The 20,305-nt window shown below is 41.5% G+C and overlaps 2 protein-coding genes across 3 annotated transcripts in view; one reads left to right on the top strand and one right to left on the bottom strand.

Moving 5' to 3' along the window:
* The window catches only part of lmtk2 (lemur tyrosine kinase 2), a 30,470-nt gene extending 17,075 nt beyond the window's left edge, over window positions 1–13,395 (bottom strand). The window contains exons 1-7 of one of the 2 annotated variants that reach the window (XM_071521782.1): window positions 12,891–13,395; window positions 7,239–7,254; window positions 5,308–5,414; window positions 4,791–4,944; window positions 2,272–2,348; window positions 890–1,008; window positions 423–510 (exon numbers count right to left, since the gene is read on the bottom strand). In XM_071521782.1, the coding sequence (XP_071377883.1) occupies window positions 423–510; window positions 890–1,008; window positions 2,272–2,348; window positions 4,791–4,944; window positions 5,308–5,414; window positions 7,239–7,254; window positions 12,891–13,004 (675 nt within the window). In that variant the 5' untranslated portion in view covers window positions 13,005–13,395. Of the gene's footprint in view, window positions 1–422; window positions 511–889; window positions 1,009–2,271; window positions 2,349–4,790; window positions 4,945–5,307; window positions 5,442–7,238; window positions 7,255–12,890 lie in introns of both variants that reach the window. The other variant, XM_071521781.1, reaches the window with a different exon arrangement.
* Window positions 13,396–15,638: 2,243 nt separating this feature from the next.
* pvalb5 (parvalbumin 5) lies at window positions 15,639–17,755 on the top strand. Its single transcript, XM_071521790.1, has 4 exons — window positions 15,639–15,704; window positions 16,817–16,949; window positions 17,323–17,432; window positions 17,733–17,755. Exons 1-4 carry the CDS (start codon window positions 15,644–15,646, stop codon window positions 17,753–17,755), a joined length of 327 nt encoding a protein of 108 aa, XP_071377891.1. The 5' UTR covers window positions 15,639–15,643.
* Window positions 17,756–20,305: the final 2,550 nt, after the last annotated feature.

Below are 20,305 nucleotides of genomic sequence, written 5' to 3'. Positions count from 1 at the left end.
GAGAAGTCCCAGGCTTAGACCTGCTATGTGACTTGGGGAGGGGAAGAGAAGGGGAGAGGAGGAGAAGGAAGAGGAAGGGAAGGGGCTCCCCAGCAAGCAGGCCACCCAGAATAGATCAAGAAAAACAGTGAATAAATCAGCTGCCGTAATGGCGTCACATCAATATGTTAAGATGGATGGAAGGGCTAATTTGGGAATGGGACAGTGAGCTTTATGTCCAAATGGACCATAGGGCGGGTGAGTTATGCCTGGTTGCTGGACACTATTTAAAGGGTCTTGCCCTATGAACTTGTCAGCTTACGGAACAGATAGGAGCCAATTGTCTGTTGTTTTCTCAATGAATGAACTCCTCCAACCGGAAAACCACTTAACTAGCAACTAGTGAATAAATAATTTCAGGCCTTTTTTTTGTGGTCACTCACCATTTCACAGTACTCAAAGACCAGCAGGAAGGGGATGGCCTCGACACACTGTCCCAGACACTGCAGAATGTTTGGGTGCTGCAGCACTCTGTAAACACAAAACAACATTTAATCAGACAACATGCACTGGACTGTTACTGTCGCTTATTAGGGCAGAGGTAAGCACGATACTCTCAAATAAAAATCTATAAGATATTAAGTCTAATGCAGTGTCTTAGAAGAAAGGTAGAGGGTGCTGCTAACCTTAGAGGAAGCCACAATGTCAATGATGTGACATTGATGTGGCTATTTTTCACATTCACTGTATACATAATCTCATTCCACACACTGCTATTAAATAAAAGCAAGTAAATATTAAAAAAATGTCATTATCAATCAATCAATAATTAAATGTCTACGCTATAGATCAGCTGTTGAAAAACCTCTGAAAATGCTAGAGGGTGAGCAAGTGCAAAAACTCTATTCACCTGTATGGGTCCCCCTGCTGTAGGAAGTCATTCTGTTCCTTGGCACTAGCATTAGCTTTCAGCTCTTTCACCACCACTCTGGCTGCACCTGGGTCTGTGTAGATCTCACTCAGCAGGACCTGGTAATACATGAGCACACTTTAGAGAAAAAAAAGAAACTAAACAGAAGCCCATACGGCACTTGTGCCTCTAATTCTGTGTAGATCCCTTCAAAAATGTGGAAAGAATGGGTACTCCGGTGGACAGCTGGAGGATTAAGTAAGCAGCAAGCATGTGTATTGCTCCCCGAGGAAGAGTATTTAGTGGCGGGAAAATGATCTGGGAAAAGAGGGTCAAAGAATCTGGATGTGGTTGGTTGGTTCTGAACTAAAACAGAGAGCCAAACTGGAATAACCAGCTGGTCATATGGGATGATACAAGGATACAAGAATGCCAAAAGTATGAATTCAGGAAATTCAAGAAATCATCCAATTAATTCTTTAATTCAATTCTTGTAATGTTTCTTATCCAGTTTGCCAATTCGTTGGTTTTAATATTTGCATTAAGGACAAAAAATTAAAGTGTCCAAGGATACCATTAGTGCTCTTGCAGTCTCCTCTGTAATTGCAGGGAACATTCAATGGGTTGTATTAGTAAGTCATGTAGGTAGAAAAGTCTGACCCACACTGATTAGGGTAGGTTATGGCTGAGGTTTAAGGGTGACAGGTGTTTTGTTTTTTGGCACTCATCTAATTAGATTTTCGCTGTTATGTACATGTAGTTATGATGTACTGATGTGGTAGTAATAATTTATTTGCGTGTGTGTGTGGTGGTGGGAGGAGGGCAGTGCATGATCCATGATCTTGCCTAGGGCACCAACAATGCCAGAGCCACCACTGCCAGCAAGGAAGAGGGTTAGTCACACAACACTCACGCTTTCCATGTTATCTTGTCAGCTCTCCCCCTCCCCTTTCCCTTGTGTCTATGTCTACCTCTGTTTCTCTGTAACACACATTTCTTTCAATAGCGCTTTCATATAAAAGAATAAATAGTCAGAGCAGCGGTAAAATCTAGGCGACTGGGACTAACTTGTTCAGGTTTAGCATGTTAAATAAAGAATGAACTTAAACGTGAACAGCTGGCTGTTTTTGTCTAATGCTCGGCCAAATTTAGCATTGAGATCACGTATAATTAGGGAACTCAGGTAGACAGAAAGTGTCTCTTGATCCCCTTTGAGAGAGTTACGGTGTGACACTGTCGCCATTAAGAAGTCATATTAAAGATCAGATGTCATGTTCCATTCCAAAGGATTTTATTTACACACACACTCACATATACACATGTGCACACACAGGATTTCTGTACTGGGAAATATTACTGCAAAACCTGCACATTACTCTTACCTTGCCAAACCAGCCGTTGCCAATCTCTTGGATGTAGCTTAGACTGTGGCGTGCCACCTGGAAGCCTGTGGATCCCTCTGTGAAGCCAACCAGAAAACAACACAGGGTTATTTAAAACCCCTACGGATGACATATTTCACCTGGGGTCATCAGAAAAGTGATATTTGCTCTGAACTGTGGTAATTTTAAAGGTCGATGCGAATGACTTCAATATTACCAGAGGTGCCCAGAGGATGGACTTGTCACATTCTGTCCAGAGCTATGTGAAATGACAGTTTGTATGTATATTATATTGTTGTGTCTTCAAAAAAAACCCAACAAAAAAACAAAACGGCTAATTATCACTGTAGTATGGCTTTAAGTACAGAGATGGCACTCAAGAGTGAAATAAAATCACACAGGACATGAGAAAATCCCCCAGGTAGCTGGAGGAAAAATAAATGATATACATGACCAAATTGACCAGAATAAAAACATTGGAGGTGCTTGGGAGAAAAATTACAAACACCAAGTCTCCACTGGTAGTATCTGAAAACACACAAAGCTTTCGTGTGTCTCTGCTTGACATGTGCCTGCTGAACTCTTACTCACAGCATCCCTGAGACAGAGCAGACTTACTCGATAAGGCTAGTCACGATACATTTTTGGACGTTTCATGTCTGGAGAGATTAGGCTAGACATGGAATATTAAGTCTGCTTTTGTTATCTAGCTGCATGCAGTGAGTGACCATACTCTAATATTGGACACTAATACAGGACACTATTCTGATTGCAGAGACTTATTAAGAGGCAAGTGGTTCACCACTTCCTGACAGGCAGACATACATCTACCTTTGCTTAGGACCTCGACACAACAGCCTTCCCATCGCAGGCCTGTACTAATCTACTTGGAAATATTTTACCTAAAGATAAAAAAATAAACCATTTGAGTGGATTATCTACTGTATGTAAACTGAGACCATCAACAGAAGTTGTGTAGTACTTGCCTACAAGCAGATCAACAAAGCCTATTTAATAAGCAACAGTGTTAAGCAACACTTGCCGTATGTATACACAAGGAAATTCTAAAGGTATTAGAGTCCAAAAGAGTACTTTCTCTAATGTAATCACTCCTGCTTAGATTGCTGCATTTTCAATTATGCTTTCAGAACTACCTATTTACTTTCTCCACTTATGGTATAATTGTTTTCCAAATTAAATTTACACAAGCAGTCATGAATAAGCTGTCTAGGCATTCCAGTAAATCCTCACAATCGTACATGATATAATCACTTACATAGGCCTACTACTAAGACAACAGAACATGTCTTTGTACTATAAACAGCCATTTCTTATAGCCTCTTTGGGTAAGCATTAAAGGAAATGTTCAGTGCAATCTTGCTGTACATGCGTTTTGACTGGCTGGAACAGACTCAGGTCATACCAGGGAGTGCAGTATAACGACTGGTAAAATGCCCATCAGAAAGGTTGTTTTCCTCAGTGAATGACAGCCCTAATTAACACTAGAAAATCGAAAGACGCATGCCAGTGAGTGTTAGATTTTAAATTGAAATTTCTCCAACATTGTAAATGCAATGGTCTCCCCTTCCATGATCTAAATATTTTGTCTTTTAAAAGGTCTGCATTTTTAGAAGAAAAAAAAATCAACTTGAAAGTAAGGACAGTTTTTGCAGTTTTCTTGCCACAAAATACCCCCATTTGTGCCAGAACAATGGGCAACAGGGCGTTGGTACCCAAGTGTGAATGTCTCTCCCTCTTCTTCTCCAGTGCGATACCCAACTTGAATGGCCAGCGCATTTTTTCCATTGATCAAGAGATCACCATCAGACTCTATTGAAACTATTTTCACACATCTGATTACTCACATGCATTGAGTCTGATGAAGATAATGAAGACTTTAGGAATAATTGTGGGCATTGTACCTATGGAAAGGTAAAGCTCTGTAAATCACCTGAGATAAAGCCTCAGATAGTTTGAAGCAGAATTTGATGATGACTTAACTAGACTACACCATGGCAAAATCAAACAAGCAAATAGATGGGAAAGACGCACTTATTCTGCTACTAAACCCTGACTCAGTGGAGTCTGATGGGGATTCTGATGTTGAACTGGATTTGGCTGATGATGATTGGGGTTCTGTAATCAAAGTATGAGCCGTGAGTGACACCGTTTAGATAGAACAGACGGGTGATGCACAATCTAACAGATTGCCTTCATATAATATACTAATGGAGGCAGTAGGGTCAACTCGTTACACAAAATAAGAGAGGACACAGTCAATGTGTGAAAACACTTTTTTTTGCTTTTAGATTTTGTTTTTTCCTACTTTTTTGCTTTTGGCAACATGCCTGTAATATGTAATGTGTGCAGGTAATGGGTATATTCTTTCCCCTGTATATATCAGCTGTAATGCTGTAGGCCTCTGGGCGCAGTTGCTTGTGTGTGTTTAGGTGTGTGAGCTACAGTCAGTGTGTGTATGCATGCGCATGTGTGTCTGCGAGTGTGTGCGCGCATCAGACCTGTGATGCGTGGAGGGGGTTGGAGGTGTGGGGGTCCAGGCAGGGCCACAGGAGACACGGCAAGGGTGTAAACCTCGGCGGGGGACTGCATGGATGGCGTGTCTTCTGCCGGCGGGGTGAAGTCGATCTCATCGTCAAAGTGGTCCTCAAACTCCTGAGTCAACGGACATTTTAACAAACGTTTAATGTTATTCAGATGAAAACAGGCTTTCTTGGACTCAGCACAACTACATTTCAAGCTCAGGACTTAACAAGACTCATTGGCTTTAACAAAAAGGAGTAACCTAAATTCACCAACACTAATGAGTTCATGGGAGTTTAAGAGTCATGCACTAAATGATATTCATGAATCACCAAAAGAGTGTCATTCCTTTTTGAGCTTACATGATTCATAGATGTTAAGTGTCCGTTACAGCCCAGTCACTACTACATTACCTCCAGCCATCTCTGTATTTATTAGATCTAGCCTGGGTGGGTACAGGCAGAGTTTTCTGCCTGCCTGCCAGTCCTGTCTCACCTTGAAGTTGATCTCCCTTTCCTTGCAGCAGGTCACACAGTTCACCAGCAGCACCACCAAGGCCACAAGTGCCGTCAGTGACACCACCAGGGACAGGTAGAGAGAGACAGAAAACACGTCCCCCATGCTCCCACCTGAAATAACAAACACAGACAACATCAGCCCTACCCGTCCACAGAAATAATGCTGAATCATTCACATTTCTAGGTGTGCCGAGAAAATAATTTAGAAGTGAACAAAGGAAGGCGCCAAGCAGGCGTGTTAAGTTACAAGCATAAACACAGGTTTGTTTGATAGCGATACAGTACACCGATTATGGATCGGCTCTTCTTTTAATCCACCAACATTAAAGGCACATTTAAGCTTGACAACAAAAATGCTATGCACAGTGCCCTTACAATCCAGTTCCTTCAGCCTATTGACACATTTCACTAGCAATTCTGCTGTAGTTGGAAAACAGTCAAGATGCTGACATAAAATGACAAAAATGCAGTGTGATAGTTTTAATAATCAAATGATTTAATGATCAAAATAATAAATTTTGTCACAATTGTGAAGCTCTAGACCAGAACCCCGCCCACTCAACCCCTTCAGACAGACATTTGTCGAGGGTGAGACAGGCTGTTGGATAGCTGATGGTGCAGTAGTGGTGATAGTGGGTGTGGGTTTGGGCTGGTGAGGATGCTGCTGGGCCAGCGGTTCAGATGTCAGCACTTACAGCAGCCTTCCAACCCACCCACTCCCTGCTCAGCTGCTGCTCTGTCACCATGCTGACGTAAGCCAACGTTCACAAAAAACAGGCCTCCAGTGTTTCCTTTACATTCCCCCCAGCAGATAATTTGGGGCCACCAATACTTTGGTCCAGAGACTGCTTCACACACAGCAAATAAAATGTTGACTATTGAAATATGTTGCCCATTGAAATTCTGGAGCTGTATTAACAGGATAAATGTAGATCATGTGTTACAATAGGTAATGAAGTGGGCTATATTAGGCAGCTCTGTTCGAACTCCTCTTCATGCCAGACTTTGTTTTGCCTTTAGTCAGCTATGAAGAGTTTGAATCACAAATCATGTGAATTCTATTGTTTTTAACCAAAAGGTGATTTCAAAATATTAGGACCAAATGATGTTAATGGACAAAGATAGATACCTACAGAGCTGTCTCACTTCAGCTGCCTTTATGTGCTCCTTGTAAGCTCTGACTTCCAAGTTTGGAAGCTGGAAATATGACTTCAGGAGCTTTTGGTCGGAAATAATAACAAAATGGACCCTCTAACAAAAGTAATTTTTGGTGACTGTTTAATCTTCAAAATAAAGTGGCACCAAAATTACTCCCTACAAAGAATTCTTCAGAAAACACTCTGCTTTATATTTATAGGTTACTTCCTATAGTCTGGCTATTGTACCATAGACTGTTCATTAATGATGCATCTAATCATTTCCCAGCCCATTACACGTCTCAGCATAGCACGGTGCGTGTGTGACTGTGTGTAAGAGAGAGAAGAGTGTGTGTGTGTATGAGAGAGAGAAAATGAGTTTGTGCCCCCTCAACCCTCCCTCCCTCCCTCATTTATTCCCTCTCCCACTGGTCATGGCGTGTCAGGTACATCCTGTCTGCCAGAGGGGGAATCAACACCCACCGAGTCTCCTTCTGCTGGATTACAAATTCCTGACAGATGAAAGCAGGTGCTGAATACATTCCAACTAGGAACCTACTTCCAGTTGTCTCGTGCTTTTACATCAGCGCATAAAGGGAAAGAAGAAGAGTCTTGACAACTGCGACACAAATAGTTCCACCCCTTTGGAATAAATGGGCTACCAGGATAGACCAGTAGCTGCAACGCTCTTTAGGGCAGCGGGCGGCAACTTATGCCAAACCCTAGCCCTAGTTCCAGAGGTCTTGAGTATAACTTAATTAATTACCTTAGCACCCAGTCCTGCCATCCTCCACACTGCTCATTAATAAAATCTCTTTTTTCAATTAAATAAACCTTAGGGGAGAGCTTGAAGAAGTCATGAAGGAGGTAAACGATAGACTGAGCAGTAATCGTAGTATCAGCGACAGCGTGTGATCGGGTCAGATGGAGCCAGCGGTGTACTGACAGCACAGTCCATCAGAGAGCAGTAATCACTTCAGCTCCCTGGGGAGCATTAGATATGATCCAAAGTGTCATCCATGAGTGAAGTTCATTTAATTTCTGCCGGGGCCAGGAGCAAGCCATCACTGACGAAATGAGTAGGACTGCTTAGTCTAGTAAACAGCCCCTTTACACATCAAATTTAAATACTTCCATGTTGCATAGCCTGTGTCATAACAATTCTAATGGAGTTATTAACATTCAATGTTGGTGCAGTTCTACCATTTGTGTCAACTAAAACAACAACATCAACATCAACAACATCATGTGTCTCAACTAAAACGTCAGTCATCTGTGGTCCATGTGTGGGCTATACCACAGGCAAAAATGGGAAATGCAAACATAGGCCTAGGCTGCCAAACTGGGGTCTGTTTAAGGCAAATACCCATAGGTTTATTTTACTTGTTGTCATATGTGTCTGTATCCCTGCCAATTTTACAAATCAGGAAGTTACTACTTACTGCTACTTACTGCACATTTCTTCCATTTTGTTTACCAAAACCACATTGTCTAGCAAGTCTGTGCTTTTATTAACAAGGTTGGCCTGGTGAGATATATATCAGGGTGCAGTCCCACAATGACAAAGACGTTGGACACTAGCTAGGGCTAGGCTAGGTCTGTGGTCTCAGATTTTATGTTTTGCTACACAAAGAGGCAAGAAAACAAATCTCCTGGTAGAAATGAATGGGAGATGCGTGTCCAAAAAACATGTGAAAAATCACATTTCTGACAGACTATTACTACTGTTATTTAGAAGGTCAAACAGAGAGAAAGTCAGTTGAAACCGAACCTTCCTTTTTATTCTGCATCACTATAGTAGACAATTAATTAAACCTGACTAGTGTTTTTTAAGTTCAGACGCTCTCCTGTCAGAGCTCAGTAGGTAATGCACAGTAAGGTAGGGCTCCCAGCATATATCAGCTAACGCAGCCTAATCAAACTGCTGCCTAGTAAAACCTCACACTTCCAAGCTGCATCTAGTCAAGAGTGCTTGCTGCTACCTTCCAGTCCCACCTGTCTGGGACATAAAAAAAGAGCTACAGCAGAACAAGACTTGTGTCTGTTGACGACAGAGGTTTTTCTACATCAGACACTGCTCAAAGCACTGTTATTTGTAAAATTTGAAAAGATAGGATTGGTTCAATAGAGAATAATACAATAAACCGTCATCTTGAAAAGAAGCACTGAAAAGAACAAACTGAAAGCTTAAATTTACATGGTTCAATATCTCTATTGATTACAGCCAGCCAAAGGACAGACCTATGTGGCCTTCAAGTGCTGTCAAAAAAGTCATAATTACAAGTTGAGTGCACATGAACGACCCAACAAACCCGTAAGTAGGACTGGAAAATTATTCTGTGATATCCAAGTAGCTGAAAGGGGGCAGAGAGCATGGAAGTCGTGTCAACAACTGATGGTATTGTTGCATTTTATTATTAGGCTATATGTTAATGTTTGGCATTCTATGTAAAAAATAAGAATTGTTGTATTTTTTTTTATTTTCACTCATTGTTGTCATTTGTTTGTTGTCATATTTTCATACATTTTTTCCTCATTCTGCTGCTGAAGCTGAAAGAAGCTCTGTGCAGCTTGATTTCTAAAACTAATCAGCAGCCAACAAAAAAACTACTTTGTTACAGGGTCCATTTTGTAAATGTTTCTGACCAATAAGAGTCTACAAGCAGCATCTGAAGGCAGCATCAGACGCTGCCAGTCATTTGAGAAAAGCACTTCATATGAAAAGAAACACAAACACTGACAAGAAGCAATGGCTGCTGTAACAGTCAACCCAACAAAAGATACTTCCTATCAAAACAGTTGAAAATGATATTCTTCTGAAACCGCTATTCCACAACTGAACGCCAAGAGAAAATAGCAGGCCAGCTCAAAGATGTACAATGTTTTGCTACAATGAGTGATGATTTATGGTCTAGTCATTCAAGGGCCTATTTGAGTCATACTATTCATTTCAATTGTGACTATAAACAGTGCAGTGCATTTTTACCTATTGAAACTAGAATTAATTATAATAGATCTACTTTGACTAATCCTGCCAGTCTTTGTTCACCTCAAATTCTAATCTAATCTTTCTTTTTTTAATGACTCCAAATGGGTTAATGTGTTACCATTTGGGCTATACTTTTGAGTAAATTGCAACTCAGCCTTAGAAAAGCAAAATGAAACATATGACACAAATTGAAAATGGTCAAAATATCTGAAAATAGTGATATTTTGTCCACCCTTTGTGGATGGCTGTGATTTTCCATATGATTCCTACCCCTTTAAATAACACGGAGACACACACTTCACTTTGTACTAAAGATGGCCATAGAGAAAGAGCGTCTGCAGTGAAATATTGATGAGGGGAGGAATTAAAGATTCAAAGGGGTCCATGGTTGGTACACTGGCCCAGTGGATGCAGCTCTAAATGGAGATGTGTACTTACTACAGTTGAACAAAAGTGTTTCCCCACCTTGCAATTTATCACCTACATAGGAGGAGGGAGGTGATGGGCTGAGCTAGGTCTTATGTGGGCTGCTGGAGGTGCTACACAATTCCTGCCTGGCACAGAGGTGAATGTGAAGAACTGGAGTAGAACTGACGCTTGCTGACTTAACAGACTGCCTTTGCTTACCAAGCGTCAATCAAAACCACTGACTGGACTAGATATGAATAAAGAGGAGGACGGCAAAGGCAATTTCTTTTCATCAAGAAAGTCACCTCATACACAAAACCATAGCCATTAATCTGTATAAGACGAGGACAACATCAAATGAGGCTGGATGTGACGCCTTTTTATGCTTCACACCGTGTAGCTAGAGTGGCCAGGCTCTCAGGAAGCTTCGGCCTAGCTAATCATAAACTACAACGTAATAGGTCCGTTCCACACTCAAATCCTAAATATGTCACGGGTGGCTATATTTCATGAAATATTTCCTCCATCTGGAGTTACAGCCTAACCATGGGCTCAAGGGTCACAAAACAATGTTAAAGGTTTTTGTGGTTCATAGGAGCAATTAGACTGTTTAGGGAGTATTCCAACAGGCCTAGATAAAGTCAAATCTTATCTCAATAACACTCTTGCACAAAACGTTTGTCTGTAATTACAGGCAGCTTTACGATGCAACACATCCCCTGCCTGTTTCACCTGAGCGACGGGGTTCCAGGCAGTACAGACTCCCTGAGAGGCTGCAGCAGAAGTGAGAGGGAAAAAACAGGAGCCGGGTCACGGCAGCTCTGCATGGGATCAGTTCCCCACGGTTAGGCCTTATCTGAGTCATGGGTTCATATTATGATTTGGCAGGCCCCACCAAATGACTCAACTGGTTTTTGGGACCAATACGGCAGGGAGCTGCCAGCTCTTATTTCGGTTCCTCTGCATATTTCAGTAGGCGTTCACACAGAGGAGGAGCTGACCCATTTTTGCAAGTTTCACCCGCCAGTGTGCACAACAGTGGAGGGACATTTTTGTTAGATACAGGATGGAGGATGGTAGTGTCTGGTTGGCATGCTGGGGTTCTGTTGAGATGAGTTTCCTTATGATGAAATACAATTAAAAACATGACTACCAAAAAAATGCTCCCATTTGGTTTAAAAGATGTGAAATGAAGCAATCATTTGGAAAACAGCCCAAAGTGACATCCTAGGAGTTCAGCATAGGGTCTGTGGCCATTTCAAAACACCATGCTCTTAGGCCTTGGCCCCAAACAGCAGCATAACAGCAGCATTTTTAAAGGCAGCATCCCCTATAGCCTGGGGTGATGGTCACTGAATCACTGAGCAGTGAGGTGGAAGGCCAAGGCCAATGTCCAACACCACAACAGAACAAAAGAGGCCCTGACTGACAGAACAACTGTGAAGCTGCTGAGTGAGCCACAACACAGGACTTGCCACTATGACCTGGTTGTTAAAAGGTTGCAATCTACCTTCTCCTATATTCGAGTGTGTAAGGAGAGCCTGCACGTCACTTGCAGACTACCCATGCATCTCAATTCTCCCTTTCTTAGATGTGTGATCTTACCCACAACCTTACCCTAAACCTTACACAATCAAGAAATGCTGTAGCACATCTTTACTCCATTTCAATTGCTGAAGGGAGTAGTAAATGAGTCCAATGGAAAGATTGCGCAAGTGGGACAAAGACTAGGTTGTCATGTAATAAAAGCATAAAAAGCATGTTCATATTGCTACATCACTTTACTGTAAGCTGTATTATGATTAAACAAACATCACTGTTGCGTTAATCATTGACTGGTGCGGATAAGACTGGAATGTGTTACGGTTACACATTACCGACCTCCACTATGACGTGTTATTCACTTCTGCCTCCATTCATTTCTCATAAGTGTCAGGCAATACCAACATAGGCCATTATCACTGAGCCTCCTGCTGTGAGAAAGTGCAATCCACTGAGAAAACAGAGAGCCAATTCATTTACCTCTCAGTGGTTTACCTCATCCATACCACTCTCCCTGTAGTGTCCTCAGTAGAACTGCCACTGAATTGTTGTAATTGTTGTAAACATGAACAAGTCTCAACTTCATGCAATAAGGATAGTTTTAATAATAATAATAACGATATGAAGAAGAAGAAGAAAAATACGGCCTTTACCACTCAGATTCTAAATCATATGAAGCCAGTTTGATTTTGATGACAAAGTCTGGGTACTAATTAACACATAGGCTACTTACTATTCACCAAGATTAGGTATTTTTCCCATTGGCATCAAAATGGCAGGTAAACTGATCTCTTTCATAAAGTAGGCCCTGATGGCACTTATGACTAGGGCTGTGATGTAAGAAAAGTGTGAAGATGCTGTGATCAACGTCAAAGAAGGCACTCAAGGTGCACTTCAAAACAAGAAGCAATGTTTCCATGCTGGTGGGCCAACATCCATTCTATTGTCCTATAAACTTAGCTAGATGCCATTGACTGGACCAACCCCAAGCAGAGGTTGCAATTTATCTACCTACAATTAGACTGTGCTATGTTAAATGACACAGATTATTATTACCTGGAGATTGACCTGTAATAGTGTTAAATCTCGAATTAATAATTAATTCAGAAAACTGGTAGAGGAAAAGTCCCAAGTATATGTTTAACACTCTGCTATAATAATGTAAGCCATGTCGTGACAATGAAAGGCTGTGACTTTCTATTATTAGCACTGTCATCAAAATTACCAGTCAATGACAGACAGGAAGTAGTGGTGCTAGGCTGACAGTTGGTAGGTAGTTGTCAGGTAGAATTAGCTATTAACTTTGCTGGTTAGCTGGAGAGCTACAGCCAGGCTGTTGTGTTGTTAGCTTTTTAGCAGCTGATTAGCAGTAGCTAACTCAGCCAGCAAACGCTAGCTAACTAGTAACATCTGCTAAGAAGCTGGATAGACTTGAGTTATGGTGAATGAACAAACAATCGATTAGCTAGATAGTAACTGGCAGACAGCTGTCTCACCTGGTCTGTGAGGATACTGAAGAGGGGCACCTTCAGACGGCAAAAATGCCGACAGAAAAATTCCACTGGCCAGCAACAAAACAAATCCATGACGGTTCTCCATCCTTCTAGCTTAGCTAACAAAATAACGTTAGCTAATTAGAATCGTCGTCCTAAACAACAAATAGCTGATAAGAGGCTAAATAAAATCTTATATTCATTGATAGTTAGTTTAATTTGAGTGTAGGCTGCGTAAACAAGCCCGCAGAGCAAGCATATTTTCTGCCTGTTTAGCAATATCCTATTAGCCAGCTAGCTTCAGCTAGCATGTGAATGCTAACAGGTCCAGCTAACGACAGCAACACCGCTATGGAATTTGTTGTTCCATTGTCCATACAGACGAAGAGGAACGATTACCTTTCACGACCTATCATATTTAATGTAGGTACCTTAACGCTATTTAAATGAACATATTTAAAGGAAATAAAGGATAAATAGCCCTAACTGTCAGGAAACATTTCTCCTCCAAAGCGCCATGTTCCTGTACAACGTCACATCATGGAATAGGGGCGTAAATATTCGCAAGACTGACATGTACTAAAGCCAATCACAACCCACAATACCTTCACATTACACAGACACAGCCAATCACCATCGAACTTTATTACCGGTAATGTAAATCCATTGCTTTGTATCAAAGCTAAAAAAAAAAACCCCAAAACCTTTTACATCCACAGACACTTGCCAACCATGTGAGGCATGCACGCAGTGTTGATTAGGAAAGACGACCTACCCACATTAAATGTTTATTCCTGGATTTACGCCCATAAACCACCAAGCTGTCTGATTTCATGACGGGTGGACAGGCTACAGCCTTGTTGCTACAATTGGCTATTTTCAGACACAATTTAGCTGGTCAATGCAGATGTTGCCTTGGGCATTGGGATTTTTTGTTTGTTTGATGGACTGGTTTTCTTTTTTATTGTCTTACCAATAGAAACAGCATTGATTGCTGGAGATCAGATTCACAAGGGAAATTGAGCTTTCCCATTCAATAATTACAGTAACATAAAATTCATTATTTTGACGACAGCAGCTCCATATGTAGGGGTGGAACTGGAAGAGGTAAAGGTGTGTCGTTGTAGGTTGTCAGTCAATATGCTGCTTGAACTGTGGGTGATATATTATTGTTCTTAAAGCAATATTTCACTTTGCTGAGCCATTTTCACCTTTTAGTGCACATACATCTGTAGGACCAACTCAGCAAAGAAGACTCAATGCTATATTATTTCATTCTTTGGCATAATTTGCAAGAATTACTTTCACCTTTTTGTAAGTATCAGTATTGACAGCTGGGATTGAAAGCCTGGATGGTGACAGGAGATACATATCTAATGTCGCAGGTTGACTGCTTCTGAATTCCTGTGGAGGTGTAAAAGAATGAATAAATTGTTTTTCATAAATAAAATATTGCTTTAAGGAATTTCATGCAATGGTATAATCATTGACTTTTTATGAGATGTGAGGTGTGAGTATAAGGTGTAGAATATAAAATTACCACTTTTTTAAGAATATTGAAAGATTAAGTTATCTTAGTGCTTTTTGTTTGATAACAGAACAATCTCGCATACTTTCCCCATTACTTATACTGTCACAATTGCATAATTATATGTTCACACAGGCTCTTTTATATTACCAGAGATCATTCATGCTCAAAATTAAGAACACGCATTGATTTTTGTTGATAATTGTCACATTCATGTATTTGGTGTATGGAAAGATTTTGTATTTCCTCAGGGACTGAAATACATTTCTACATCTGATATTATCATTATTATTATTATTATCATTATTATTATTATTAGTAGTAGTAGTAGTAGTAGTAGTACATTAATTATTATATAGAAACTTGGCATTGGTGACTGATTATTTTTGCATTCAATATTTTTTATTACTAGGTTGAAATGTCATTATGTTTGGAGTGTGATTTTTATTCTGCAAGTTTGCAATACAATACCAGTGAAAAAATTATCTGCTCTGATTAACTGATGAAGGGGGAGGAGGCAGTCCGCGGCGTGGGGGAAATCTCCCTGGGTTTGAGGACAGAGACGTCAGGTTGCTTCTTGCACTCTGGATCACGAAGCTGCAGGAGAGTGGTGTTGGCTTATAGGCACAAAGCAAGAGGCAGAGATCTGCACATCAGAGGCTCACAGAGTGCAAACCTCACCCGACACACGGTGAGTACCAGGCTTCTGCAAATTCATGTGCATGGCAATGTTTTTTCATGGTAGTTGGTGTTGGGTCAGTTCTCTGTGTGTGCATTTGTGCCTTGATGCATCTCAATTCTTTTGCTGTAAAAAGAGGTAAAAATAAATGTTATTTTGTAAGATGAAAAAAAAAAAAAAGGACAATACAGTCAACCCTCTTGATGTCTTGCTGGAAAACGCTTCCTTCAAGTTGCATCAACTTTCTCCCTGGAAATATTTGTCTTTCGTTTTGTGAAACAAGGATTGAATAGTCAGTCAATAGTCACATCGTTTAAATCATTCCGTATGATCTTTGGTATCAAGATATTTTTCATCTACCTGAAGAGGATTACCTGAGGAAGAGTGATCATGCTTATTCCATCCACAAACCCTGACTGTTTCCAACTGACAGAGACTGTGTTATCTGTCAGCGGAACACACCTGTGCCAGTTTCATTTACTGTCACTTTGTGCTTCTTCTGTGTGTGTGTGTATCCCTCAGGCAGGCACAGAGGACCATGGCATTTGCAGGGATGCTGAGTGACGAGGACATCAAGGCTGCAGTCCAGGCTTGTCAAAGTGAGTCACACACACACACACACATGCACGCACACAGGAAGAGTCGCTCACACACGCACAAGTGCTTTAAATGAACATACACCCATGCTCACATACGCAGGGAAAGGGAGAGAGCCAGTAATAAACCCACTCCCACAGGAGCGTACCTGTACGGTGAGTGGTGTACGGTGGGGACAGGGAGGCTGCAGGTAACCAGGCAGCTGCGGGGCTGGGGAGCAGTTACCACCCAGATACCGAAGTGTTTATGCTGAGCATTCACACAGAGAATACAAAATCACACCAGCCATGCAGTCTTCACATCCCACCAGCTCTTAATTATTTATCTCTAGCCATTACGTCTGCTTGACGAGGCACACACAGTATACCCACCCCATTGAAAATCAAATGTCAATGCTTGTGTACTCATTTTTCTTTTCCAGAAAATCCCCCCTCTTAGCACTGTTTGGGGCAAAATACCATTCAGACTTTGTCAGTCCCACTTCACGTTATGCATGCACTGTGGAGGTGAAAGGGGTAATCTGTAGTATGTAAGTGTGAGTTATTGTAAGCAGAGATGGAAAGCTATCGTGTCATGTAAAAATGGAGATAGCAGGCAAATAACCTTGCTGGGTTAGGGTCCAAATTTCCTGAGGTCCATCTCTTAAACATTACTATTTTCAAACCAGAACCTATATGCATTTATTTTCTCAGGGTCTACAGCCATGAAACAAGTCTCTTTGAACTTCTCATTCATATTTACCTGAAAGGAACACATCCTTGATCAGCATTTCCAGTCGAAAAGGCTTGATAAATAAGGGGCTTTTAGCATTTAGGTTTGCATTAGAACTATATCCATGGGCTATAGTCAGTATGATGGGAGTGTTTCAATGGCATAATGATATAACAACCTATAATGGTATAGGACAGTGATGCGCTAGAGGGTGTATATTGGTAAATGTCATCGGTTGTAGAATGAAAGTCATCTGAGCGCATGAGTAAATGTGACATCTCTATTCAGCCCCTCGCCGTTCTTGCTCTCTTGTCATTCTGTGATCGACCTCTCACTCCCATGTCTGTCTGTCTCTCTCATTCTCTCTCTCTCTTTCTCTCTCTCTCTATCCATGCCCACGTAGCTCCAGGCACATTCAACTACAAGTCGTTCTTTGCACAAGTGGGACTGACCGGCTCATCTGAGGCAGATGGCCAGAAAGTGTTCACAGTCCTGGACCAAGACAAGAGTGGATACATTGAGGAGGAGGAGCTCAAGTAAGGATGGAGTGTCGTTTTAGGGCTTGAGGATGAATAGGGGGAGGTGGTGCGGGGGGGGGGGGGGGGGGGGGTTGGTGTTCATGTAGTTCACTACACAGATATAACCTGCCTGCTTGCATGGGTCCTCAGGCGTAGATCACTGTATGAATGGAGCAGCGCTTGGGCAAGGGGTGAATTCAATAACGCAGGAGGGAAGGGAGGGGTGGTGAGTGAGTGGGGGAGTGGGAGGGGGAGCGGGGGATTCAAGACAGCTCAAAGAGACTTTGATGTAAATGTGGAAAAAGAAGAACTGCAAATACCATCGCACCGCCGTGAATTCTATCATAAAATAAACTATAATTTATCGCGCATCTCTTTGTCTCCCAATCAGGCTTTTCCTTCAGAATTTCTCCCCGGGGGCCAGGGAGCTGTCCGCGTCCGAGACCCGGGCTCTGATGGCTGCAGGAGATAAAGACGGGGATGGCAAGATTGGGATGGAAGGTAGGCTCACGTAAAGCATCTGAAAATACCTGTAGGCAGAGAAGAAAGAGCTGTCTGCAAAGGGAGCTGTCCACTAGTCAGTGCTGAAATAGCAATCTATAAATAGCACACAATTGTAGCTTGCGAGACAAAACGACAATGAAACTATGCACACAAACAAACAAAAAATAGTCATTTGTTGCATGTTTAGTCATCTTGCTTAACTGTCATGTTGTGTGACACTCACTTCTTGCCTGGAGGATACGGTTGTACTTAATAGGGATCACAGATTAAATCCACTGTTTCTTTTCTTCCCCACAGAGTTCTGCGCTCTCCTGAAATAAAGGAGGGAAAAAAAAGTTACATGACCAGGGCTGTCTCCCCTTATTTTGATTTCAGTGGATTTTTTATGGAAACCTCAAATTTCCGGATTGTTTGATGCAAAAACAAGAAACCTCAGATATTCTGCCTGCTGCTCTCCCCGTTGATTTGATGCAATGACGCACAAGCCGGTTGGAGGACGGACAGCTAAAATTGGGTCTTAGTTGTGTGTGTTCGGTCAATCAGGTAACTGGAATGCATTAATAAAAAAAAAGATTTGAGACGTGACGATGTTGTCTGCTGGTCTTTTCTTGCTCTGCATGTGATGTGCAATTCATATAGTGTCATTTTGTGTCTGTATACAAGATGCTGCTCCAAATGTGAAGATATAAGCTGAGAGCCAATGGGCAGTGTAGCCCTATATCCCTACAAGCTGTTTTTCCCCATATAGTAACAGTGAAGGTATTCAGAGACGACAATTCACTAAAACCAATGGCAAAGTCCCTGCACAGTTTTCCACCAAAAACTGAAACCTGTTTTCATCGACTACATTTCAGAGACAAATGGATCAATGAGAGATGGCTGACAAGATTAGCCTAATTTAGAGTGCGATAAATTATTAGACAAAGGCCACCAAACTTTATCTTGCACAGACGCTTACAGCAGAGAGGGAACACTGGTCCTCAAGACCTGATGTGATGGTTTTTTAGATATGGCTTCCAAATAGATATCTGGCGATTTTTGTTTGATCTTTGCTCTCCATTTTACTAGGCTATTAAAAACTACAATATCAGATTTGGACTGACTTAGGCAAAGGTATGGTCCAACTGACACCCATGAAATCACTAATATATTCAGTTACATATCTTGCCACACCCAACCGAAAAAGTGGGGGAGTCTGACAAGTGTCAAGTCGGTGGATCCCAGTACGTGTTACTAATCGGACGGGTCCTTTATGAGATGTCAATAAGCTAACTCGCGGTTTCTTTTAGAAATTAGATGTCACCATGTTGTCCTCATTAGGACTATACCGCCTTCTGCTGGGGAGAGGTCAAATAAAAATGCTCCTAAAACATTACTGACTGAGCTCTACATTTTTTTATGAAAAACATCGCGAAAAAACAATATCGGTCAGTTTAATTAATACATAGGCTAACTGAGATAATTGAGTTTTCTGTTTTGATCGTTAATTGTGTCATTTCAATGCGTAAAATTCTGCTTGGCAATTAAAACCTTTACGCCGTGCTTACTACTATAGGTCCTATACTTTCCACTGAATTCCACTATGACACAAAGTTCAGTATGGCTATTACATGGGGAGGAAGGTGTAAAGGACCTCAAAAGGTTAATGGTTTAGGGGAATGCTACAGGCCACAAACACCGAAGGATGTCACTGAATAGTCACGTACAGCTGACTATGAAAGAAGTACAATCAGGATCTTTGGTGAAGTTGTTAATGTGAGAGAAAAGTCAGCAGCTTCAGTTGTGGAAGACTGCGCCAAGTGTTACAATGCAAACATGTTGGAGTAAAACCAGTTGCATGAATCCTCAACATATCGCTAACTTGTTCACTTGTTCACACACACACACACACACACACACACACACACACACACACACACACACACACACACACACAAATACCCTTTGTCTGGATGATTCGTGCACATTGCCTACTAAGGACAGCGATCCGGGGACATGGGCCCCAGGACCCAGGCCTTGGCCCAGGCCGCTGGGTTCGTTTGAAACTCGATTCACTGGATCTGCAGTGCAGATGAACCCTATGGAAGTACGCGTTGGGCATAGATAGGCCTATTGAACCCCTGACGTTAATGCCACAGCAGAGGCAGAGACCGCGTACATCATCTGAAACCGCATCAGGGCCGACGTTTTGCAACTCCAACCCTTCAACTCAAATGAACTAGAATTCTGACTCCAAGACTTAAATAAACAATAACATTTAGAAGAATACTAAACAAATATCTCAGCAAAAGCCCCTGTATGAATATTATAGCTAACAGATATATTATAGTAATATCATAGAAGATAAACATGCCAGAAACCACTATAAGGTCACTATAAACTCACTATTGAGTTCCACAGACACACCATAAGTCCCTATAAGGATATTAAGCTATGGGAATATTACAGTTATACCATAAGAGATTCAAAAATACCGCTGATAAGGTCATTATTATTGAGTAGTCCTATCGTAGATACACCATTACAAATTAGATGAATGGCGTTAAAATTAAAAAATAAAATTCGATCATAGCATTGGCTATTGGCTATCAGTACAAACCCACGTGGCATTTTGGCTTTAAGTTTTGTCTCAGAAACACAAATGATAGATTTGAATGCAGTGACCTATGTGCTATTTAGCCTATGTGCATCTTTCACATCATTTCCACGCCTCTCATTTACACTGTCTGATTAACTAAGTGCCAAAGCAACAAGATCAAAGTTTGTTAATGTAGCCTAGTAAATCATTTGAGACGAGATGTCACTGCGCGCTGGGCCCGCTCGGGTTTCAAGGCGCTTCCACACGTCTCGCTATAGGCTTTCGCACACAT

The sequence above is a fragment of the Centroberyx affinis genome, unplaced genomic scaffold (genome assembly GCF_046629955.1).
Source record: "Centroberyx affinis isolate AG114_WGS23_722 - 3 ecotype Tasmania unplaced genomic scaffold, CSIRO-AGI_Caff_v1 ptg000927l_1, whole genome shotgun sequence".
NCBI lineage: Eukaryota > Metazoa > Chordata > Actinopteri > Beryciformes > Berycidae > Centroberyx > Centroberyx affinis.
The sequence above is the reverse complement of the archived record's forward strand: the minus strand, read 5'-3'. Positions and strand labels throughout refer to the sequence as shown.

What these genes read in the sequence shown, in the direction of transcription:
- pvalb5 (XM_071521790.1), top strand. Translation starts at nt 15,644, where the DNA reads ATGGCATTTGCAGGGATGCTGAGTGACGAGGACATCAAGGCTGCAGTC. An exon ending in ATTGAGGAGGAGGAGCTCAA is followed by an intron (nt 16,950 to 17,322) that starts GTAAGGATGGAG and finishes TCTCCCAATCAG; the next exon opens with GCTTTTCCTTCAGAATTTCT. An exon ending in TGGCAAGATTGGGATGGAAG is followed by an intron (nt 17,433 to 17,732) that starts GTAGGCTCACGT and finishes TCTTCCCCACAG; the next exon opens with AGTTCTGCGCTCTCCTGAAA.